The sequence below is a fragment of the Tympanuchus pallidicinctus genome, unplaced genomic scaffold (genome assembly GCF_026119805.1).
Source record: "Tympanuchus pallidicinctus isolate F22 unplaced genomic scaffold, pur_lepc_1.0 scaffold2, whole genome shotgun sequence".
Classification (NCBI taxonomy): domain Eukaryota; kingdom Metazoa; phylum Chordata; class Aves; order Galliformes; family Phasianidae; genus Tympanuchus; species Tympanuchus pallidicinctus.
Window position 1 is genome coordinate 8,382,315 of NW_026294721.1, and position 18,869 is coordinate 8,401,183.

General features: G+C 37.7%; 1 protein-coding gene across 3 annotated transcripts in view; it reads left to right on the top strand.

Annotated features, from left to right (window-relative positions):
- GRK4 (G protein-coupled receptor kinase 4) overlaps positions 1-18,869 on the top strand; it is a 36,049-nt gene that overhangs the window by 2,628 nt on the left and 14,552 nt on the right. For all 3 annotated transcript variants that reach the window (XR_008206843.1, XM_052683079.1, XM_052683078.1), the window contains exons 2-9: positions 9,835-9,921; positions 10,513-10,625; positions 13,861-13,938; positions 15,056-15,156; positions 16,437-16,529; positions 17,025-17,088; positions 17,815-17,955; positions 18,322-18,512. Coding sequence is in view for 2 of the 3 variants with exons in the window: in XM_052683079.1 (XP_052539039.1) it covers positions 9,835-9,921; positions 10,513-10,625; positions 13,861-13,938; positions 15,056-15,156; positions 16,437-16,529; positions 17,025-17,088; positions 17,815-17,955; positions 18,322-18,512 (868 nt within the window). In the remaining variant the exon portion in view is untranslated. The remainder of the gene's footprint in view (positions 1-9,834; positions 9,922-10,512; positions 10,626-13,860; positions 13,939-15,055; positions 15,157-16,436; positions 16,530-17,024; positions 17,089-17,814; positions 17,956-18,321; positions 18,513-18,869) is intronic.

Genomic DNA, 18,869 nt, shown 5'->3' on the forward strand with positions numbered 1-18,869 from the left:
CTCCTGCTCCACAGGAGGGTCTCTCCGGATGTGTTTGGATCGTTCATCTGTAGCTCTCGGTTTACTTATGGATGTGTATGTGCGTAAAAGCGGGCTGGGGTTTCTCTGGAAGAGCCTCACGCTTTATCTTGTGTAAGTTCTCTGTGGTGAACGCTGTTGTGTTTTGCATTAATGTAATGTTAGGTGTGTTGTTTTCCGTTGGGTTAATGCTGACAGGCTCTTCCACACAGCACCCTTCTTGAAGGCTTCTCTCTGCTAGCAAACATTTCTGATAGATACAAGACTTCATTTAGCTCTTGGCTGTAGAAAAAAAAAAAAAGTCTCGGAGTATGATTGTACAACTGCTTTTTCACATAAATAACTGTCCATTAAATGGCCACTCAGAAGCCTCTCCAGATAACTTCTGTGCTTGGTGTGGAGTCTGTTTTCCAGCTATGAAATGTGCATATTCTTTTTGGATTGGATTCTACTTTTCTTAATTGCATTACAAAGTCCCATTAGTTCAGTTGAGCTGTTTAAAGTGAGTAAGAACAACAGAATCTTCCCCCTGTGTGTTTTGCAAGTTACTCCAACTCTAAATGGGTTTGGCACTTACGCCATGTGTGTATCCAGTTAAATTTGCCTTAAGCAGCAGGAGAGGAAAATCAACTTTTTTGGCTTTGAAGTGGGGTTTAAAAGCCAGAACAGCGATCGCAGTTTTGGGCTATTTCCCAACCTTTGCTGAAAAGACCACCTCAGACTCGAGGGCATGTTTTGGCTGGTTCCACTGACAGTACATGTCTGTGGTGGTGCTGCCTGGCTTTGGAGTTTGCATTGAAGGGATCTGAGAAACGAAGGGAAAGTGGAATCTGGCTCCAAGCTTTACTGTGCCCAAAGCCTCACCACAAAGAGTGGAGTGGTAATCTGGAGCTGCTTTTAAGTGGCTGCTTAATGTCAGGTTGCCACTTTAGTTAAGGTTTCACTATGTTTAAAGTAAATTACAGTGGTAGAACTGACCAAACAAGATATTTCAATGAAGTAAATGAAACTCTGACAGCAGCTGATGTGAGGATCGGTTCTACCTGGTGTGAAACTTTTAAAATAGTTGTGTGCCTCCAATTGGCCTTTTGTGTAAATGTTCTCAAGGATATTATTTCTGGCTTTGAAGCTCCCAAACTCCATTGACTGGCTGAAGCTCTCTTACATTTCCAGGTCTGTGCCCATCTACTTGGGGTGCTTTATATATCACATTTCTTCAGAATGCTCCCTGAAATGAAATTATCTTCTGTCTGTTGTGCTCCAGCTAGGCTGAGAATGGCTGTTTTGCTCCTGTCAGGACCATTCACAAAAAGTCCCTGTCCCAGCTCTAGTGTGACATGCTCTGAAGGAAGGAATTTGCAAAGGTGAAGTAGTTTATTTCAGTAGAATACATTCTTTGCTAACAGGGCCTCACAAGTGGGGCAGAAAAGCAGACTTTGGATTGTCTTCCTTACCACCTCCATAATATCTTACTGTAAAGTGTATGGGGAGGTGAGAGAGAGTAGAAAAATGCAGACTTACTGTTTCTCATGGAAGTAGGTAAAATAACAGCTTTACTGATTTCCACGTGTAGGCCTGATGCATATCAGTAAATCCTTTTCCCAATTCCTCAGCATGTGGAAGACCTGATAAGAGTGTTTACCTGTGTTTCAGTTGTATAAACAAAAGTGATAAGATAGAAAGCACTGTGCTCTTATTTTATAGTTACTGGGGCATGCTGAATGAATTAATTTAGGCTTTATGGTCTAACTTAATATTCCTTCATAATGAAGTAAGTAGGGAAAACTGTACCCTTGAAAGCATTTTACTGAGTCTTTCAGCCCTATAGGTCTATTCTCTTCCTTTTGCAAATACGGAACCTGAATTAAGTGTGTTTGGCACTTATCATCTGGTGAGGCTTAATGACAGTTCTGTATTGCCTGGTAAATAGTGCCACATCTAAACAAATCATAACCAAGCACTTACACCAGACCTGACATTCCCTGTTGTGGTCCCAAACCTGTTGTCTAGTTTAGGTGCTTGTACTTCCCCACGTGAATGTTGTTTGCTTGTTGCTATTCTCTAAGAGGTTTGTTTGTATGTTTTTTCTATTTTTAAATCAATTGTTTTAATATAAGCCTGTAATTTTCCAATAATGACTTATAATGTATCTGTAGCAACTACAATACTTCTTTATGCGAAGAAGGAAAGCTGTGAGGATTACTTACCTGCTTTTAATGACTTTGTAAATAATAAAATGCCAGCTATGCACGCAACTGTTAAAGGTAGCTCATACTAAGTCACTTCTGTACGTCTCTACTACCAGATTTGGTGATAACACAGAGCCCTGTGGTGCTTTATGGATGAAAGATTGAGGAGTCAGGAGCCATAGTGGGAGTTCCCTTTTCCCTCCTCTTTCTTCCAGCTGACCTGCTCGTGCTGATTGTGCTGCCTGCAGTGGGATTTGCCTCCAGGTGAAAGCTGAGTGTGAGGTGTACTGGGATTCCCTGGCCCACTTTCTTAAGATACGAGAGCTTCTATGCTAATCCAGCTCCTGGTCCTCATCTTGATTTTTGTGGGAAATCTGTATGAGAGAAAGAAAAAGAGAAAAGTACTTCTAAAGATGAATCCTGTGGTGGAAGAGCACAAGTGAGTCAATTAAAAACAAAAACAAAAAAAAAAGAAACAAAAAAACCCACAAGAGATTAAAAAAAAGCAAAGCTGAAGTTGATCTTAGGAGCACTGTTGTGCAGGAGCTGAGATACGGAAAACAGTTATGTGACAGTGATGTATGAGTTGTGAGATAGTAATTCTCCTTTTGTTATTTCTGTACACAGATTTTTGTGTGTTAAATAAATAACATACAGCAACATACATCTGAATTTTGTGTTAGAGCAGAGGAATTAACACATTCCTTTTTCCTCTAGCAGAAATGGTTTTGAAATTATTTGAGAAGATGCTACAGAATTTATCCCAGAATTTTATACAGAAAAGTGTTCAAATAATAAATAGACACCAGGTTATTCTGAAAGAAACGTTCAGTGAAAAAAAGCATTTTTCTTATTTCATATTTGCTTTTCTCTTTATACTGGTAGTTTTTATTTTTCACAACCATTTCAGTCATTCCCAGTAAATCTTCTGAGTAGATCTGTAGCTCCACACCCACTTCAGCATCCCTCGTGCGGTGTAATGTTTTGAAAGAAATCCATATTTTAAGCAGTTTAAGAGCCTTCCTTTTTCATTGCCTGAAGAGCTCATCTCCAAAGATACCTCTGGAGGGTAGATCCCTAGTTCCTTTGAAGTCAGTGGCAGCTTACTTCAGGTGGGGATCCATGCCAAGAGTACGTTTCAAATGTACCTGATCCATTTGCATCCACTTGAAAGTACATTTCTAGCGGCCTGGTCTGAGCGGTATGCAAATGTGAGCTGAACCTGCTCTTGGGTGTTATATCCTATACGTCATGTTTAGTTAAAGCAGGTTAGGATTGTACCTCAATCAGAAGTGGCGTTGCTCAATCAGTAGCTCTTTGTTGTATTGGTTCAAGCCTGTGATGGCAGAATGGGGTCAAGTGGTTTGTAGATAGCTGAAAGCTAATCTAGGATGCAGAGATTCTTGTGGTGGGTTTGTTTTATTATTATTATTGGTTTTCTTCAAAAGGAATTTTCCAAGCATTAGCAAGTTCCTGCCTGCTGGTAATCATTGGGTGCAGCTCCAAGATGGAAGTAGCAGGAACCTTTCAGGAACCTTTCAGTAACAGTGTAGTCACAGTTAAAGCTGATCTAGGGGAGTCTTGTTTTAGGATTGAAATGTATTGATTTAGCTCTGCAGAAGAAATAAGCATTCCACTCAAATTGTGTGTTTGATCTGTCTAGGTTTAAAAAAAAAAAAAAAGCCTGAAATAATTCTGCAAGCGAAGCAATTCTTACTTATGCTTGCAGTAAAAGATATTAATTCATATAGTACTGATGACACACAGGCAGATGTCCTGTAGTGTAGATACTTGAAACTTGGAATAAAATTCTAAGTAGATTACTTTGTTCACTGCAGCTTGACTATCTAAAATGTATGGTTATTCAAGGACTATGGGCAAGTGGGGAACAAAGGTGTGCTCATACCAGGATTTCACTCTTCAAAGTCCATTCACCAGTAGCAAATGCAGATCTTAACGCGAGTGCTGTGAGTTTTTGCAGTTGCTGTTATTCCTGTCTGTTCTTCCCTTATTTGCCTCTTGCATTCTATTGCACTCCCTTATTGCATTGTGTTTTAAATTGCTGTAAACTCATTGTGGCAGGAAACATGTCTTCCTGTGTTTGTACAGAATTATGCACAATGTCTGCCTTTTTGTCCTTTATTAAACGAACTGTGCGAAGAATGCATGTGGACATATTGGAATCTAAATAATTACATTTACTAAATAAACATAACATGAGAGCTCTCTTGATATGCACTGCTGCTTGGGTTGTTTCACATGTAGCAGTAGTAACTAGAGGATTCGCAGTCTGCTGAAAGGAGTTTTGATTCTTTTCCTTTTAATGCAGTCCTGAGATCAGTGCGTACTGTTGTGATAAAGAACCCTTCCTTGTTCATCAAGAGTGCTCTGTAAAATTGGAGTTTTCTTACTGTTGTTATTGGTGTTTTTTTCCCTAGCAAACTGTTCACTGAATTACTAGATGATCTTAAAGGTCCCTTCCAACCCAAACCATTCTACAATAATCGTTGTTATAGACTTGTTATTATGTTGTTTGACTGCAGGGTTAAATGGATAAATTCCAGCTCAGCTTAGTTGCATTTACTTGAGTTGGTACAAGACTTTAATAGATCATTGTTGAAGAAAGGTAGAGAGTGTTCAACATGTATGCACTGGCATTCCATAACATGCATGTGATTGCTGGAATTGTATATAGGGCTTATGAGAAGAACCATTTCAAATGGCTCTAGCCTTGGGAGCACCAAATGATGTTACATACAATGAAGCTGCAAAAATACGCATCTAGATATGTGTGACTGTAGCTGCTCACAGTCAGTGCTCTGGCAGTCAGTTGTGCAAGAGGACAGAAGGCTTACCTCTCTGGAATCCATCTCAAGGCATTTGAATACAGATGTGTGAGGAATATTTTTTAAATGTTGTAACAACCTGTGGGTATCTTTTAGGTGTTTATGTATTGATCTACTTCAGTTTTTTTCCTTCTGTTGGTGGTCAGAGGTGCCTTGGCCTTTATAATGCTGAAGAGTTCAGTGCCTTCCTTGCCCTGAAACCTGAGTTTTTAGCTGGAGGATTCAAATATACTTACTGAAATAAGAGCCAGCCAGATACATGTATTGTACTTCTGCAGAAAACCTTTTTTTTTTTTCCTTTCTTAAGCTTAGTGGAAGATGCCACTTTGATAAACCTGGTTGTTAAAGCAGCAGACTGGCTTGTATTTGCTGAGCCCTCAGTCCCTTGACAAAGGACCTACTCCATGGAGGTGTGGGTACCCTGCAAAGCGGGGCTGTGTGGGCTGCCTCTGGAGCTGCAAGCATTTCAGTGAAGTGATGTGTGTGAACTTGCCTCCTAGCCTGAGTCAGCAGCAGTCTTTTATGCTTTTAGTGTTTACCATTCTGATCTGAGGACCTGAGGTGTTGGTTCTGTGGTGTTCTGTGCCTTCAAGGTGAATTTTGCACAGTAAAGGCATGCCATCCAGTGGATTAATTAACATGCAGTGTTTACAAACAATTTGGTAGCATAAGGCCTTCATTGAGCTTGAGTATTTTGATTCTTTAGTGAAAGGCTTCAATCCTTTGATAAACTGTTTGGAGGAAGATGCAGCTGTGTGTAGGAGGGGGCTTGAGTTCACAGCAATTTAAATTCTTGTAGGAAACTTGCCTGCATCTTGCAGTGGGACAGGCTTATTAAAGGATCAGTACGTACCTGGGTTATTCTCACACATCTTGCTGTAGCTGATGTAGAACTTGACATCAGGGTTGGTTTTTTGTTTTTTTTTTTTTTTTTTTTTTTTTTTTTTTCATTTTCCATTGAACTGCTTAAATGATTTATAGAGCTAAGGGCTCGCTGTGGGTCCTTGGTGCAGTTGTGTGCTCTCAGAGTTCATCTGGGTGTGACCCAGCAGGAATTTCTTAGCCAGTATCTGACAATCTGGTTTGTGGAATGAGTTTTGCAAGAATGGTGTTGTAGCAATCACACCCCTGGTGTGCTGTGTGCTTCTCAACCAAAGCGATGCTTTGCTTGTCCTTTGCAGGCTGGGAAGCTGAAGCTGGGTGGCTGCAGAGCAGCTCAGTGGTAGAATGTCAGTGGCAATGAGCTGCTGAATCTTATCACATACAGTCTGTGTGCTTTGATTAGCCAAAGACAGGACAGTTCTTCTCATGATCTTTGTTCTGTAGGACAGAATTCAAGTTTTCTGTCTCTGTCTCAAGGAAGACTGGCTAATGATGGATGTTCAGTGAGCGTTGTGCTCAGTGAAATGGAAGCCTCAGTGCAAACCTTGTCTGTAAAGAAGATCACTGTGGCAAGTCTATCCAATGACTTGAAGGACATTCTTAATTGTCTAAATGTATTTCCACACCAGATTGCTTTGTTTTGCTGCAGCAGGTTCTTTTTTTGGCAATTATTTGTGCTTTTACTGCAGAATAAGCCAACCAGCTTATGTGTTTTTCGGCTGTTACTTTGAAGATTTAAAAAAAAAAAAAAAAAAAGTTGAAAAACTAAAAGCAAATTAATTTTCATATAACTAACTGAATTTATCATGTACTTTTTTAAGAGACAAAAGCATGTGAAGAAGCGAATGCTGAAATTCTAGCTCTAACAAGTAAGTAGCGTAGGAGAAAACAAGTTATTACTTATGTACATGAAAATACAAATGTAAAGTTTCCTCATTGTGTTGCTGCATCCACCCTTCTTTTTATAAAAGATGAGTCGCTGTAATTGCTGGCCAGAACGGTGCAACTTGCATCTGAAAGAGAAAGAGTGGTAATTCATCTGAAACACGTGGGTTAACCATAAAGCAGGCTGATCTAATGGCTTTCTTGCTGCTGTGTTGCAAAGCGAGCAGTTGGTCTTTCGTCTAGAATGAGGTTCCAAATAGAAGCTCTGTGTGAAGACACTCTTAAAAGCCACAACTGTTACTTGACTTGACACTTGTTTTAAATTACCTCAGGAACGGGAAAGTGGTTTTGTTTTCTTTTTTTTTTTTTTTTTTTTTTTCAATTGGGGAATAATATGACAACTAAATTGACTTACTGAGTAGCATTTACCAGAAGAGGCGATCTTATCTGTGGGCGACACATGCATCTGTGCACCTTCTTTAAATTACTGAATGGTAAAGACTTTTCCTTCTTATTCCCTTTAAATCCTAAGGTCAGTGCAGAGCAGAGAGAAAGCATTTATTTATTTGATTCTGATGTATCATTAATAAAGTTCTCTTTATTGAATCATAGAACAGTTTGGGTGGGAAGGGACCTTTAAGTACATCTAGCTCCAACCCCTGCTGTAGGCAGGGGCGCCTCCCTCTAGACCAGGTTGCTCGCAGCTCCATCCAGCCTGGCCTTGAATTCTCCCAAAGAAGGGGCATCCACAGCCTCTCTGTGCAACCTCTTCCAGTGTCTCACCACCCTCACAATAAAGAATTTCATTCTTATATCTAGTCTAAATCTATCCTTTTCCAGTTTAAAGCCATTTCCCCTTGTTCTGTCGCTTCATGCCCTTACAAACAGTCCCTACCCACTGAATTCTAGAAGATAGTAAAAACTGTACTAGAGTGTATGGTCTCCTGCAGAATGAAGTTCATAAAGGTCACGTAGTGACCAGCTTGCCAAATATTTGTGGTGACACATAGCAAGCAATCTTTTGTGTGTTGGATGTGAAGTATAATGCACAAAATCTTCTTTTAGTACTATTTTTCATTAGTCATGCTTCAGAAAATGACTTACATGTGTATCTTGGTTTGGTTTTGACTACGCATGCATCACAGTTTGGTTTTATTTTTTTCCAAGTGCTATGAATTTAGGTCAGTTTATCTTTCTTGGTTCTATACCCACCATGCTGTGTCATGCACAAATGAGTCTGTGTTAGCATGATTTGGGCATTGTTAGAATAATCTGGGCATGGTTAATGGTGTGGTTAGAAATCAGGTTAATGCTTCAGAATGATGTTTTTTCATGCTCCTGTATCAATTTATACCCTGTCCTTTTCTGTTTGGTGTATGTGTACAGGCTGTCAGAGTTTGGTATTCCTTGATTTTTGTCTGTGTTCAGTTCTGTTAGAAGTGCACCTTTGCTCTGAATTGTTGGTTTTTTTTTTGTTTTTTTTTTTCCAAGCATATTAAACTGTTTTTCTTGAACATCAAAAATACTTTGTTGAAATGATAGGTGTTTGCTTTAATGATGCTGGTAATATCACAACTTCATCTTTCCTTCTGGTACTGCAAAAATACACACAGATGTATCTGTGTTCTAAAGTATTTCAGAAGGTGAAGGATTTGCAAAGCAACATTAGGAAATGAGAGTGCGGAAATGTTAGGAAATGAGAGGTTTTTAGGCAGTAAGTATCAGTTCAGAGAATCTCTACAAGCCAGCTTTTAAGGTTTTGTGTTTCTAATTCCTTATCTGTTGATTTTGGAATTGAGGATGTCGTGTTGCAGCAGCAACAAAATGACCAGCAGTCTCAGCACAGGTCAAGCGTGTTTTGCTATGAACTAAGGTCCAGTGAACTGCAACTTTTTGAACTGCTGTGACAGCACTGGTGGAACTAAGATGTATACTAGAGGGCTCTTTTATCTGTTTTATTATTCTGAGTGTATTAGTTCCTATCTGTTTTATTATTCTGAGTGTATTAGTTCCTTTCTAACGATTTAGACTTAACGGTACTGTTTGCTGCTTGGTTTCTATTCAGGTTACACAGGGTAACTCCCTTCCTCTCTCTCCCATTGTGGTTAACAGTATGTGTTGCTTTGGTGCAGCTAGAAAGTGAGTCGGTGTTTTTGCTGCTATTCTGTCATGTGGAAATGCATCTGGCCGTATCGTTTAACAAAATCTCTTAGAATATTCTGCAGCACCAAAATTTGTCTTCCGTTGAAATGTTTTGCAATGAGAAATTTTTCTGTTCCTGTTTGTGTGCTGCTGTTTTGAGAAGTGTGCTTATCTTCTGCAAATGCTTTTGGCCTTTTCAGGTCAAAGTGATGTGTAAAATTTCAATTTGAACACAGAAAATGGTTCTCCATAATGCTTCCTAATTGGAAAATCTCCATAATTAGCTTCCTAATTGGAAAAATACTGTAGATTTTTAAAATCAATTTAAAACTGGTACTGAAATCTGAAGCATTGAAGAGGTCTGGATACTACAGCAGTTAAGTTTTGTCTGCTATCATGTCTTCACTGATAATCTATTATTATTACCTTCACTGTCCTCAAAAAAGTGCAACTTGTTTATCTAAAAATGTATTTTAAAACATATTTATTTTATTCCATGACTGTAAGGATTTCTTTTCTTCACCAAGGTTGAGACATAACTCCCACATTTTTTGTTTCTGACTTTACTGATATTTGCAGTTCTCAAAATTTGTATTCACTTTTTCTTTGCGAAGTTTCTTCACGTGCAGTTAAAATGCAGAATCTTTCTGTTGCAAAAAACCCAAAAAGAACAAAAAAACCCTGTACTTCTAGTACTTAGATAAAAGTTCCTCTATGTCAAATTTGTTACTGGCTTGGATGTCCTCGAAGATGAGGTTTCTTTTCAGACAAGAAAGCAGTTGGACAGATCATGACCTGATGTTATGCTGTCTAGAATTGAAACATACTCTGAAGTCTTGCTTTACATTGATTTTTGCATTTTTTTCTTCTAGGCAAGCGGAGTGGACGTAGTAAAAAATGGAGGGAGATGCTGAAGTTGCCGCCTGTTAGTCAATGTGAAGGTATTAGATGCTCAATTGGTGAGTGTCCTGTAGAGCAGTGTGAGAAGGAAGGGTAGGAGTATGCTGCTGTTAAATGGGAGACTGCTGTCTCGCTTTCAGTGTAGATTAGAAAAGAAATACCAAAAAAAAGAAACCTGCCACAGTTGTAAATGAGCATTTATGAAAAGATACAAGCTGTATCATAGCTCTGTATTTCTTAAAAGAAACTGCTCATGGAAGATACATTCACAAAACCATGAACTAAAAAAGGAAATCCTTATTGTAGTCTGAATGACGTGGAAATATATTCTTTCTTTTGTCTTAGTCTTGTAGTAATTTTCTAATCTGTTCTGTTTTTATTTTATGTTCCTTCTTTGCAATAATCTTGTTTGCTTTGTCATTGCTGTTTCAGAGCATTCTCTATTTCTAACCTTGTCCTGAATGAAACTTTAGTGAAGCATTCAATTTTTGTTATTTCTAAATGTGAATAGTCTATAATAGACAAATGTGCTTGGAAGAATGTTTAAGTATTTGGGGAATAATTGCAACTCTTTTCATTGCTGTCATTGTTATGGGAGTAAGATCTTGCTATGGGAAAAGATAAACATTTATTTCTCATCTTTTTCTCAGAAAAAGATTATAACCAGCTTTGTGACAAGCAGCCGATAGGAAGACTTCTCTTCAGGCAGTTCTGTGATTCCAGACCAGACTTGAAAAGATGCATTGAATTTCTGGATGCAGTGGTAAGCAGTGAGAACTTAGACATAAAAAAGTTTGGTGGCAGTTTGGGGTTTATTTTTTTGGACATAAAGTTTGAATTTTTGTATGAATTTTGGCTGAGATAGAATTGATTTATTTTTGTAGTAGCTTTAGATCCTATGTTTTGGATTTGTGGCCAAAACGCTGTTGGTAAGACACATATCAGTATTATCTATCTGATGTTTATACAGCATCAAGGCCTTCTGTTTGTCAGTCTGCACCACCAGAAAGTAGTCTGGTGATGCTCAAGAAAGGAGAGGCAGCTGAGAAAAGTGACCCAGCAGAGAGGAAATTGTTTGCTCTAAAATCTCTGCAGTTTTGGCATGGTCAGAAGTATAGGCATGATGGGATCATGCTGTTGTCTTCTTGAACCTGAAAGGGTGTGTTTACTGTAAGTGTAACTTACGCAGACTTGAAAATGTTGCTACTGCCATGGAAGCCCAAGACTGGTCAGACATTGCTAATTGTAAAAATATACGGAGGTGAGTATCTAGGGAACTGTGGAAGGAAGGAAATCAAATTCTAGAGAGCAAGGGAAAAGGAAGTGTTTTGGCTTGATCTGTCTGCATTTTGGTATCTAACTGTAAAGAATGAGGGGAAAGAGGAAGTGTGCCCACAGCCATGTTTGGTAAAAAACAAAACACAACCTCACACTGCATCCACATGGGGGAGGAGAACACAGTGTGTAGAGTATGTGTGTATACAACTGTCCTTAGGAGAAGAGTGTATAGCAGATCAGAGCACTTATTCTGTGCATTTCCCTCATAATTAAACCAAGGTCTATGAACTACAATACGAAAATGAGATTGCTGTCAAAATAACAACTTTCCCACTCATTTTTGTTCTAATTTATGTTCAGGGACCAGATGATTGAAGGTAGAAGTAGGGAAGTACTGCTGCTTACATACATAACAATTTACACTCTGAGAATGTGAGATGATCTTGAAAGATGCAGGGTGTAAGGAAGCACATGAGGTTATGGCCATGCCCCCACTTCTGCATATTTCCCTTTTTCCTTCACACTTGGTCAGCTTAAAGAAACTTTTGGTATGAAATGAGAAGTAGAATTGCCTTCTATTTGTGGTCATTTGGTATCCATTTTCTTTTATAGAATCCCAAATAATATTTATTCTAGTAAAGTAAAAAACATCTTATTTTCATTCTGTGTGATGACTGACAGTAGTAACTGTTTTCTTCTGGTCAGTGAATCTTTGTGCAATGAGGCCTATATTCCCGGTACATTTTGCCATCATTTTGTGACTCTTAGCAGCATTTTCTAGCACCAAATTCCAGAGACCAATTTGTCACCGGTATACATAGAATGAATTAAATGGAAGTCCAGAACAGTGGAGCTAAGTATTTTTAGGTGTACATAAACAGAAGCCATTGATGGGCGGCACGCAGTGGAGAGAGCGCTGACAAATGTGAATGTAATGTTATTGTTACAACTTCTGTATGTACTTTTCATCCCTACTGGTTGCTTATGTAAGGTGTAATAGAATCTTAAACAGTATAAAAGGGAAAAAAATGTGATGTCTGTGAGGCATCATTGTCTTTGCTTAGCAGATGCCATTTTTTCAGGTGGAATTGTTTCAAAGAAGTAATTTCGTTTTACACTAATTTAATAGTTTGAGTAGTTTTAATGTGCCTGTGGATTGTAATGCTTTTGTGAATGTAACGAAGTCTGACATGGCTGAGATAATCTGATGTAAGGGATGACTTTGTGATTTGCGTTTCCTTTTTCAAACTTCCATTTGACAAATCATTGTGAAGAAGAACACTTGGGAATCATTGAAAAGAGAAGTGTCGGAACAGCTAAGATAACCTCTAATCTGAGCCTCATCATCTGAAACCTAGCCTGCTCTCTTGGTCAAGAAAGTGAGATGTAGTGCCTGCTGCCTCTTCTGGATGATCCAAATAGTCTGATTTTATTTTCTGGACTTTTAATCTCCATTCTCTTGTATAAAGCCATATGATTTCAGGTGCATGTTAAATTTAGGAGGCCAAAATGACAAGATTAAAGTGGTACTTTGTCTGCGTGCTTTGAGTACTGAGCTTGGTAAGCTTTAATTCTTGGGAAGGTGTGACCTTGAAGTCTGGAGTAAGCTTGTGGCTTCCCAGAAAGAAGGGTTGTGAAATCGTTGAATAAAACCAACAAATTCAAAGGCAGAATTAGTTATCCAATCATTAAGTGACTCATTTCACTAGCTGGGGACAGGGTTACTCAAGTATGAATAAGAATGGAATAGCAACTCAGACTTCCCTCTCAAGCTGTGTGAGTAACAGAGGTTAGCTGACAAGTCTCTTAAACTTCCTTTTAAATTACAATATCAAGTTTAAAACAGTATTTCAACAGTATTAGCATAACTGAAAATGTTAAAAGTGGAAAGTGCTGTGGTTGGGTAGCAGGTCAGAGAAGTTAAGCTTGTTTGGTAGTTGAAGAAGAATTCCTTACCGTTAGACTTGAATGTTCTGGAATTCAAGTAGCAAAACCATTGGTTTGCAGTTGTTTTGGATTGAAATGTGTTGGATTGGCTGATACCATAATGTCTCATCAGAAGATGATGCTGATGGCTTTATAGTGAGTCAGTGTGGGTTAGCTGATTGATTGCAGAAATGAAGCTAAAGGATTCTGTTATTTCCAGTATGGTGTTTATTTTTTCTTTAACTGTCACTTCATGGATGCTTTAAAAAGGTATATGGCTTCTTTCTCACTGATTAGGTCAATCACTTAGAACTTACTCTGAGGCTTTTAATGGCTGTTGATTTTTAATGAGTGTCATAATAAATGGTGGTTATGTGTGATTCAGTCCTCCATTCTGGATGCCTGCTGTATTTGCTTTGCTCTTATGTGCATGCTTTCACATTTAGAGATCTGAAATAAGCTTTGAGTTGGATCAGCCTACCAAGCTAACACAGGTTGCTGTTTGAGATTGTTACATTTCAATTAGTCTTTCCCCAGATTTTGTGTTATCTTTAAATGTTGTAACTTCTGATGTCTGCTTCTAGATTATTCCTTAGAATTACTTGTAGTTGCCAGTCCTTGTAGATTTTCAGTACTCGTATGTTTAATATTTTCTTTCTAAAAGTAGTTCCTATGGAATAAATTTAATGGGATCCTTTATTTCCCATTATACTGGTAGCTTTTCTGATTCGTGATTAAAATTTAGCTAGCATAAAGTAAAAGAAACTAAACATAATGTTATTCTATTCCCATAGGCAGAATATGAGGTATCTTCAGATGAAAAGCGCATAGACTGCGGCCTGAAAGTCTTGGAGACCTACTTCACTAACGGGGTCAGTGCAGTGTGGGATGTGCATCAGATGCGTGTGAATGTGCCGGGAACTTCTGACAAGCTGCACACCAGAGTAGTTGCTTTGTTTGTTACTAAATTGACTTTTAATTTTCATTAGTCCAATTTTTGGCTTTCTGAAATTGTGAAACTTACCAGCTTGTGTTGAAACCTTTACCAATCCCTGCTTTTACAATTATTGCCATTAGGATTTACTCACGTATTTTCAAATTAAAATACTGCTGTCAAGTAAGTATGTATTTTTTAAACATACAGCAAACTTGTTCAGCATCTGAAAAAGGCTTACTAGCAACCTAGCTAGAGGTTTTTAGTTTAAGGACATGGGAATTAGGAATTCTTGAAATTCTTAGAATTTTCATTTTATTTTTCAATGATTGTTGGATGACTGCAATTTTTCAGAATTGCTACAGGTCCTTCCAAAGTCAGATGATGTGGTTTTTTTTTCCTATAACATTGTCATCTTGCACGGAGATCATTCAGATCTAACTTTTAGCATATTATTAAATCAGATTTTGTTAAGATTTGTTCTCTGATGTATAATGGAGGCTTTTCTATTGATATGTAATAGCACATTTGCTTTCTATATTAGTTTCTTCTGCTGCTTCTCTTGATTTGGCCCTCTTGAAAAGGCCTTGCCCCACATTAATACCTTTTTTGCTGCTTTAGAAGCAGATTCCGGGTTTACCATTATCCCCTCAAATAGTTTCTTTGGGGCTATCATAATTCACATGCTGTTTTGGTGAAAAACATTTTGGGCTAGTTTGAAATTGTGTCCCAGACTGGGTGTTTCTGTTCTCTCCATTCCATCCTTCCAAAGCAAATAGGTAACTTACTTTTGTGGTGGTAGGCCTACCGAAAGAAAAAGAAAATTGTTGCATTATAGCCAAACTTGTTTCTCAGGTTATTGAAACAGAAATGCATTGAATGTTATTGCAGTTCTTAACTGGGGGGACGAAAAAAAAAAGACTTTCTTAGTTTCCTTGTTAGCCAAAACATTCCTTTTCTTTTCCTGGAGCAGAACTTTTACTCATTCTATTAATTACAATATTGCTTTTATTGTTGCCTTTTTTTATTTATTGTTTTTTTTTTTTTAAATTAAGTCTGCAGCACACTTGCCAGAAATACCTCAGGAAACAGTAAATGAATGTAAAGCAAGACTGGAAGAGAACCCTTCTAAAGATCTTTTTGTGGATTGTACTAGGTAGGTTAAAATGCACAGTACTATGTTTTAATATCACAAGGTAAACTTCTGTTCCCGAGACAGATGAAAGGTGAAATTATTACTCCCAGAAGTGTGTCTCTGACATGAGTGTAGGTGAAAGATTTGAAACAGATAGTTTCTTTTGTAAATTATTCATTTGCTTTTTTCTTTGAGTTTTTTTCTTAACGCTATTTTTGCTGAAGTCTCTTGAAGATCTAATGCTATTTTATCTGTTAACAAGTAATATGCTTTAAGTTAGAATGCTATTTCATCATTATATATTTTACATTTGAGTGTGCTCTCTTCCACGATGAAAGCATTTATAAAGAATAAAGTTGTAAATTGGCATGTGAAAGGTTTGTGAGCAGTGTTAGACGATTCATGGTTCTGGAAAACAGGTTAATTATTCTTCCCCTAACATGACTGATTAGAGGATTGATTATGATACTTATCGCACACAGACTTTGTTCTGAAATCATGCAGCAACATTTCACACAGCTGCAGCAGTGAAGGCTTTTCTTGGAGGAACGATACCTGTTTACCAGTGTTGCATGTCTTTGGAAAGCCTTCATGTTTCTAATATTACTGGTTTTTCAAGGCATGCTTGATCACGTCTGGAGGCTTACAACATGTTTTGTCACTGCTTGGGTCATCACCGTGGCAACAAAAATAAGTGTGCTTTATAACTACCTGAGATTAGAAGATTGAAAGGGATGTGTCAGAACACCTACTAAAACATGTCTCAAATGGAAGATCTGTCTTTCCATTGTCCAGTAAATGTCTGCATATGGTTTGAATGACTTGTGTTCCTAATTACCATGGTGTGCTTAGTTTAAGAGGGAAGCAATAAAGATGCATGGAATTCAGATTTGCATGTGTTATTTAGTATTCCAATTTCAAACCATAGAGTGAAACTTCACTCATCCAAGTCAAAAGGACGTATAAAATCTCGTAGATCCTTTCCTGTAAATACCTTTCATAGGTCATATTTTGGGGTCATAACTGCATTGTGTAGCTGCTGGTTGGCTGATGTTTAGGTGGGCTTGAAGACAGATAATGTGAATACAGTGCTTAAACTTCCTGATTACTGTATGTAGCAGTTATTTTGGCATTTACTAGTGGTCTGGCAAGGAATAGTTTCCTATGATTGCAGCTCATTTCGAGACATCTAGGTTAAAACCATTAATAAGTGCAGTGACAGTGTTTCTGCCTGCTGCTACACTAATTACGCTGATCATCAGTTTTTCAGTGCAAGTCTGAATTTATTTTCCTGTTGCTAGAATTGTCCATGAATACCTGAGCAGGAGACCTTTTGAAGCTTACCAAGAAAGTGTATATTTTTCCCGGTTTTTACAGTGGAAATGGCTGGAGAAGTAAGTGTACTTCAATAACTTTGATGTTATAATTCTGTTAGGCTTTCTGAACTGTTCTGCTTGTTACACAATGCCTGTTAGAAAAATCATGATCTGAAAGACAAGATTCAAGGATGACTCCAGGACAATGGAAGTGTTGATGAGCTAACTGAAGTATTTGTTCAAGAGTCTTTATGCAGTGAATCTGCATAAAGTAAATGCGAATTTATTGTTAAGTGTGTAATGGGATACCAATCTTGGGAACTCCTGTTAGTGTTTAGCTCCGTATTTGGTATAAGTAGTATTTACTTACAGAGGGGAACCCATATTTCCAGTCAGAATTCCCCTCTCGTTTTGAATTCAATTTATTATGTGCTATCTTCATGAAGTGAAGGCAACTGTTATTCAGCCAGATGTTAAAGAACAGGAAGGGCAAATTGAAGACAGATTTTGGGGTGGAAAGGGGTCTGCAAATTCTTATAATTCTTGTTGCATTATTTGTTTCCTTCTTATCAGGCAACCAGTAACCAAACACACGTTTAGGCATTACCGAGTTCTTGGAAAAGGTGGATTTGGAGAGGTGAGTACAGAGGCATTTTTCTGTGAGGCCATCCTTAAAGGTTAATACAGAGGAAAAGCAGGTTTAACTCTTGTCTCTAACAATCTAAATTTTGATGTCAACTGGTGAACTGTCATTGATCTAAAACACTTTAATGTGCTAGTCTCAATATTATAGGTCATGCACAAAGCTGGAGGAAACTGCCCCGTCTATTGCAATAATTCCTTCTGTTTAAAATTTTTAATTTAACTGGTGATGAGAGCATAGTTTTGTTCCTACCTTGTAATTATGAGTTACATTCCTGAACTCAGTGTGAAAACCTAAATTTATTTCACTCTGTTTATAAGGCTCTGTTTTTTTCTCGATATTACAAATGTATCTCTGTTTTGAAGGGACAGGACGATTACTAAACTAACCTTTCTTCTCCTTGAATATGATGTGGATGTTAGTCCTATGTCCTGCAGTTTCCAAAGTCAAGAGTTTCATCAACACAAGATCTGCTGTTTTACTGAGCTTTAGCAAAAAGCATTGGCTCCTGTGTAACCTCTTATTTTCCATTTCTGTTACAGTTTTTGTGACCCTCTTAAGTTGTTTGGGTGAAAGTACTTAATAGATACTTACAGACCTCTTATTTTTCTGAAATTGTTTAAGAGCTTAGGGAAAATAAAGCAGAATAAATTTTGGTGTGCGTGTATATATGTATGCATAAAGTTCACGTCTCTTACATGCTTTCCATCTCCTTTCTAGGTGTGTGCTTGTCAAGTACGTGCAACAGGAAAAATGTATGCTTGTAAGAAGCTAGAAAAAAAGAGAATAAAGAAGAGGAAAGGAGAATCCATGGCTCTAAATGAAAAAAGAATTCTGGAAAAAGTGAATAGTAGGTTTGTAGTAAGTATCTACTTCTGATCTTGTTCTTGTGAGTTTGTATGGCATTGTTTGCTCAGTTTCAGTCTTTTCAGGGGCTTATGGGCATGACATTTTGTAATTGATTTTGAGAATGTGTGACTGCAAAGATAAATGATTGGTGTAATAACCAGAATTGTATGTGATTACAAACAGTTCTGTGCAGAGTTTTTGTAGGAGGACGTCTCAAGGTGTAATCTTACTGGGCAGTAACAGCTCTCTGGTTTGCTGGTGTATTCATATTTGCTTTTTTAAACGACTTCATATTTTTCTTATATTGGAAGAAGGATCTGAGAATTGTATTGGAGTTAGAGTGAATAATGGTCGTCATCTCCCTTCTGTTCTTTTTAGGTTAGTTTATCCTATACATACGAGACAAAAGATGCCCTGTGTTTAGTGTTAACCATAATGAATGGAGGGGATTTGAAGTTTCACATATATAACATGGGAAATCCTGGCTTTGATGAAGAAAGGGCTATTTTCTATGCTGCAGAACTGTGCTGTGGTCTGGAGGATTTGCAGAAGGAGAGAATTGTTTACAGGTCAGTACAGTCTTCTGTAACTCATACCTTGGCATCACCATGTCTGTTCAGCATTGAACATACAAATTATTTTTTGTTAAAATGAGCTTGTACTTTATCTTCACAGTAATTTGTAATAGTCTTTCTGACATTCTTCAGAATTACTAATATTTGTCATCTTACTGTTTATTCCAATCCTGATACCTGATATATCCTAAAACATTAAAAACAATTGCAAAGTGATAGAAAATTATAAACCAAATTAATTATCAATACAAATAAATAAATACTTTTTGGGAACATGGCATTGCGTGTCCATTCTAAAGTAGATGTTAACAGGAGATTGAAGTGCTTTGCTGCCTTGCGTGGTATGTAAAA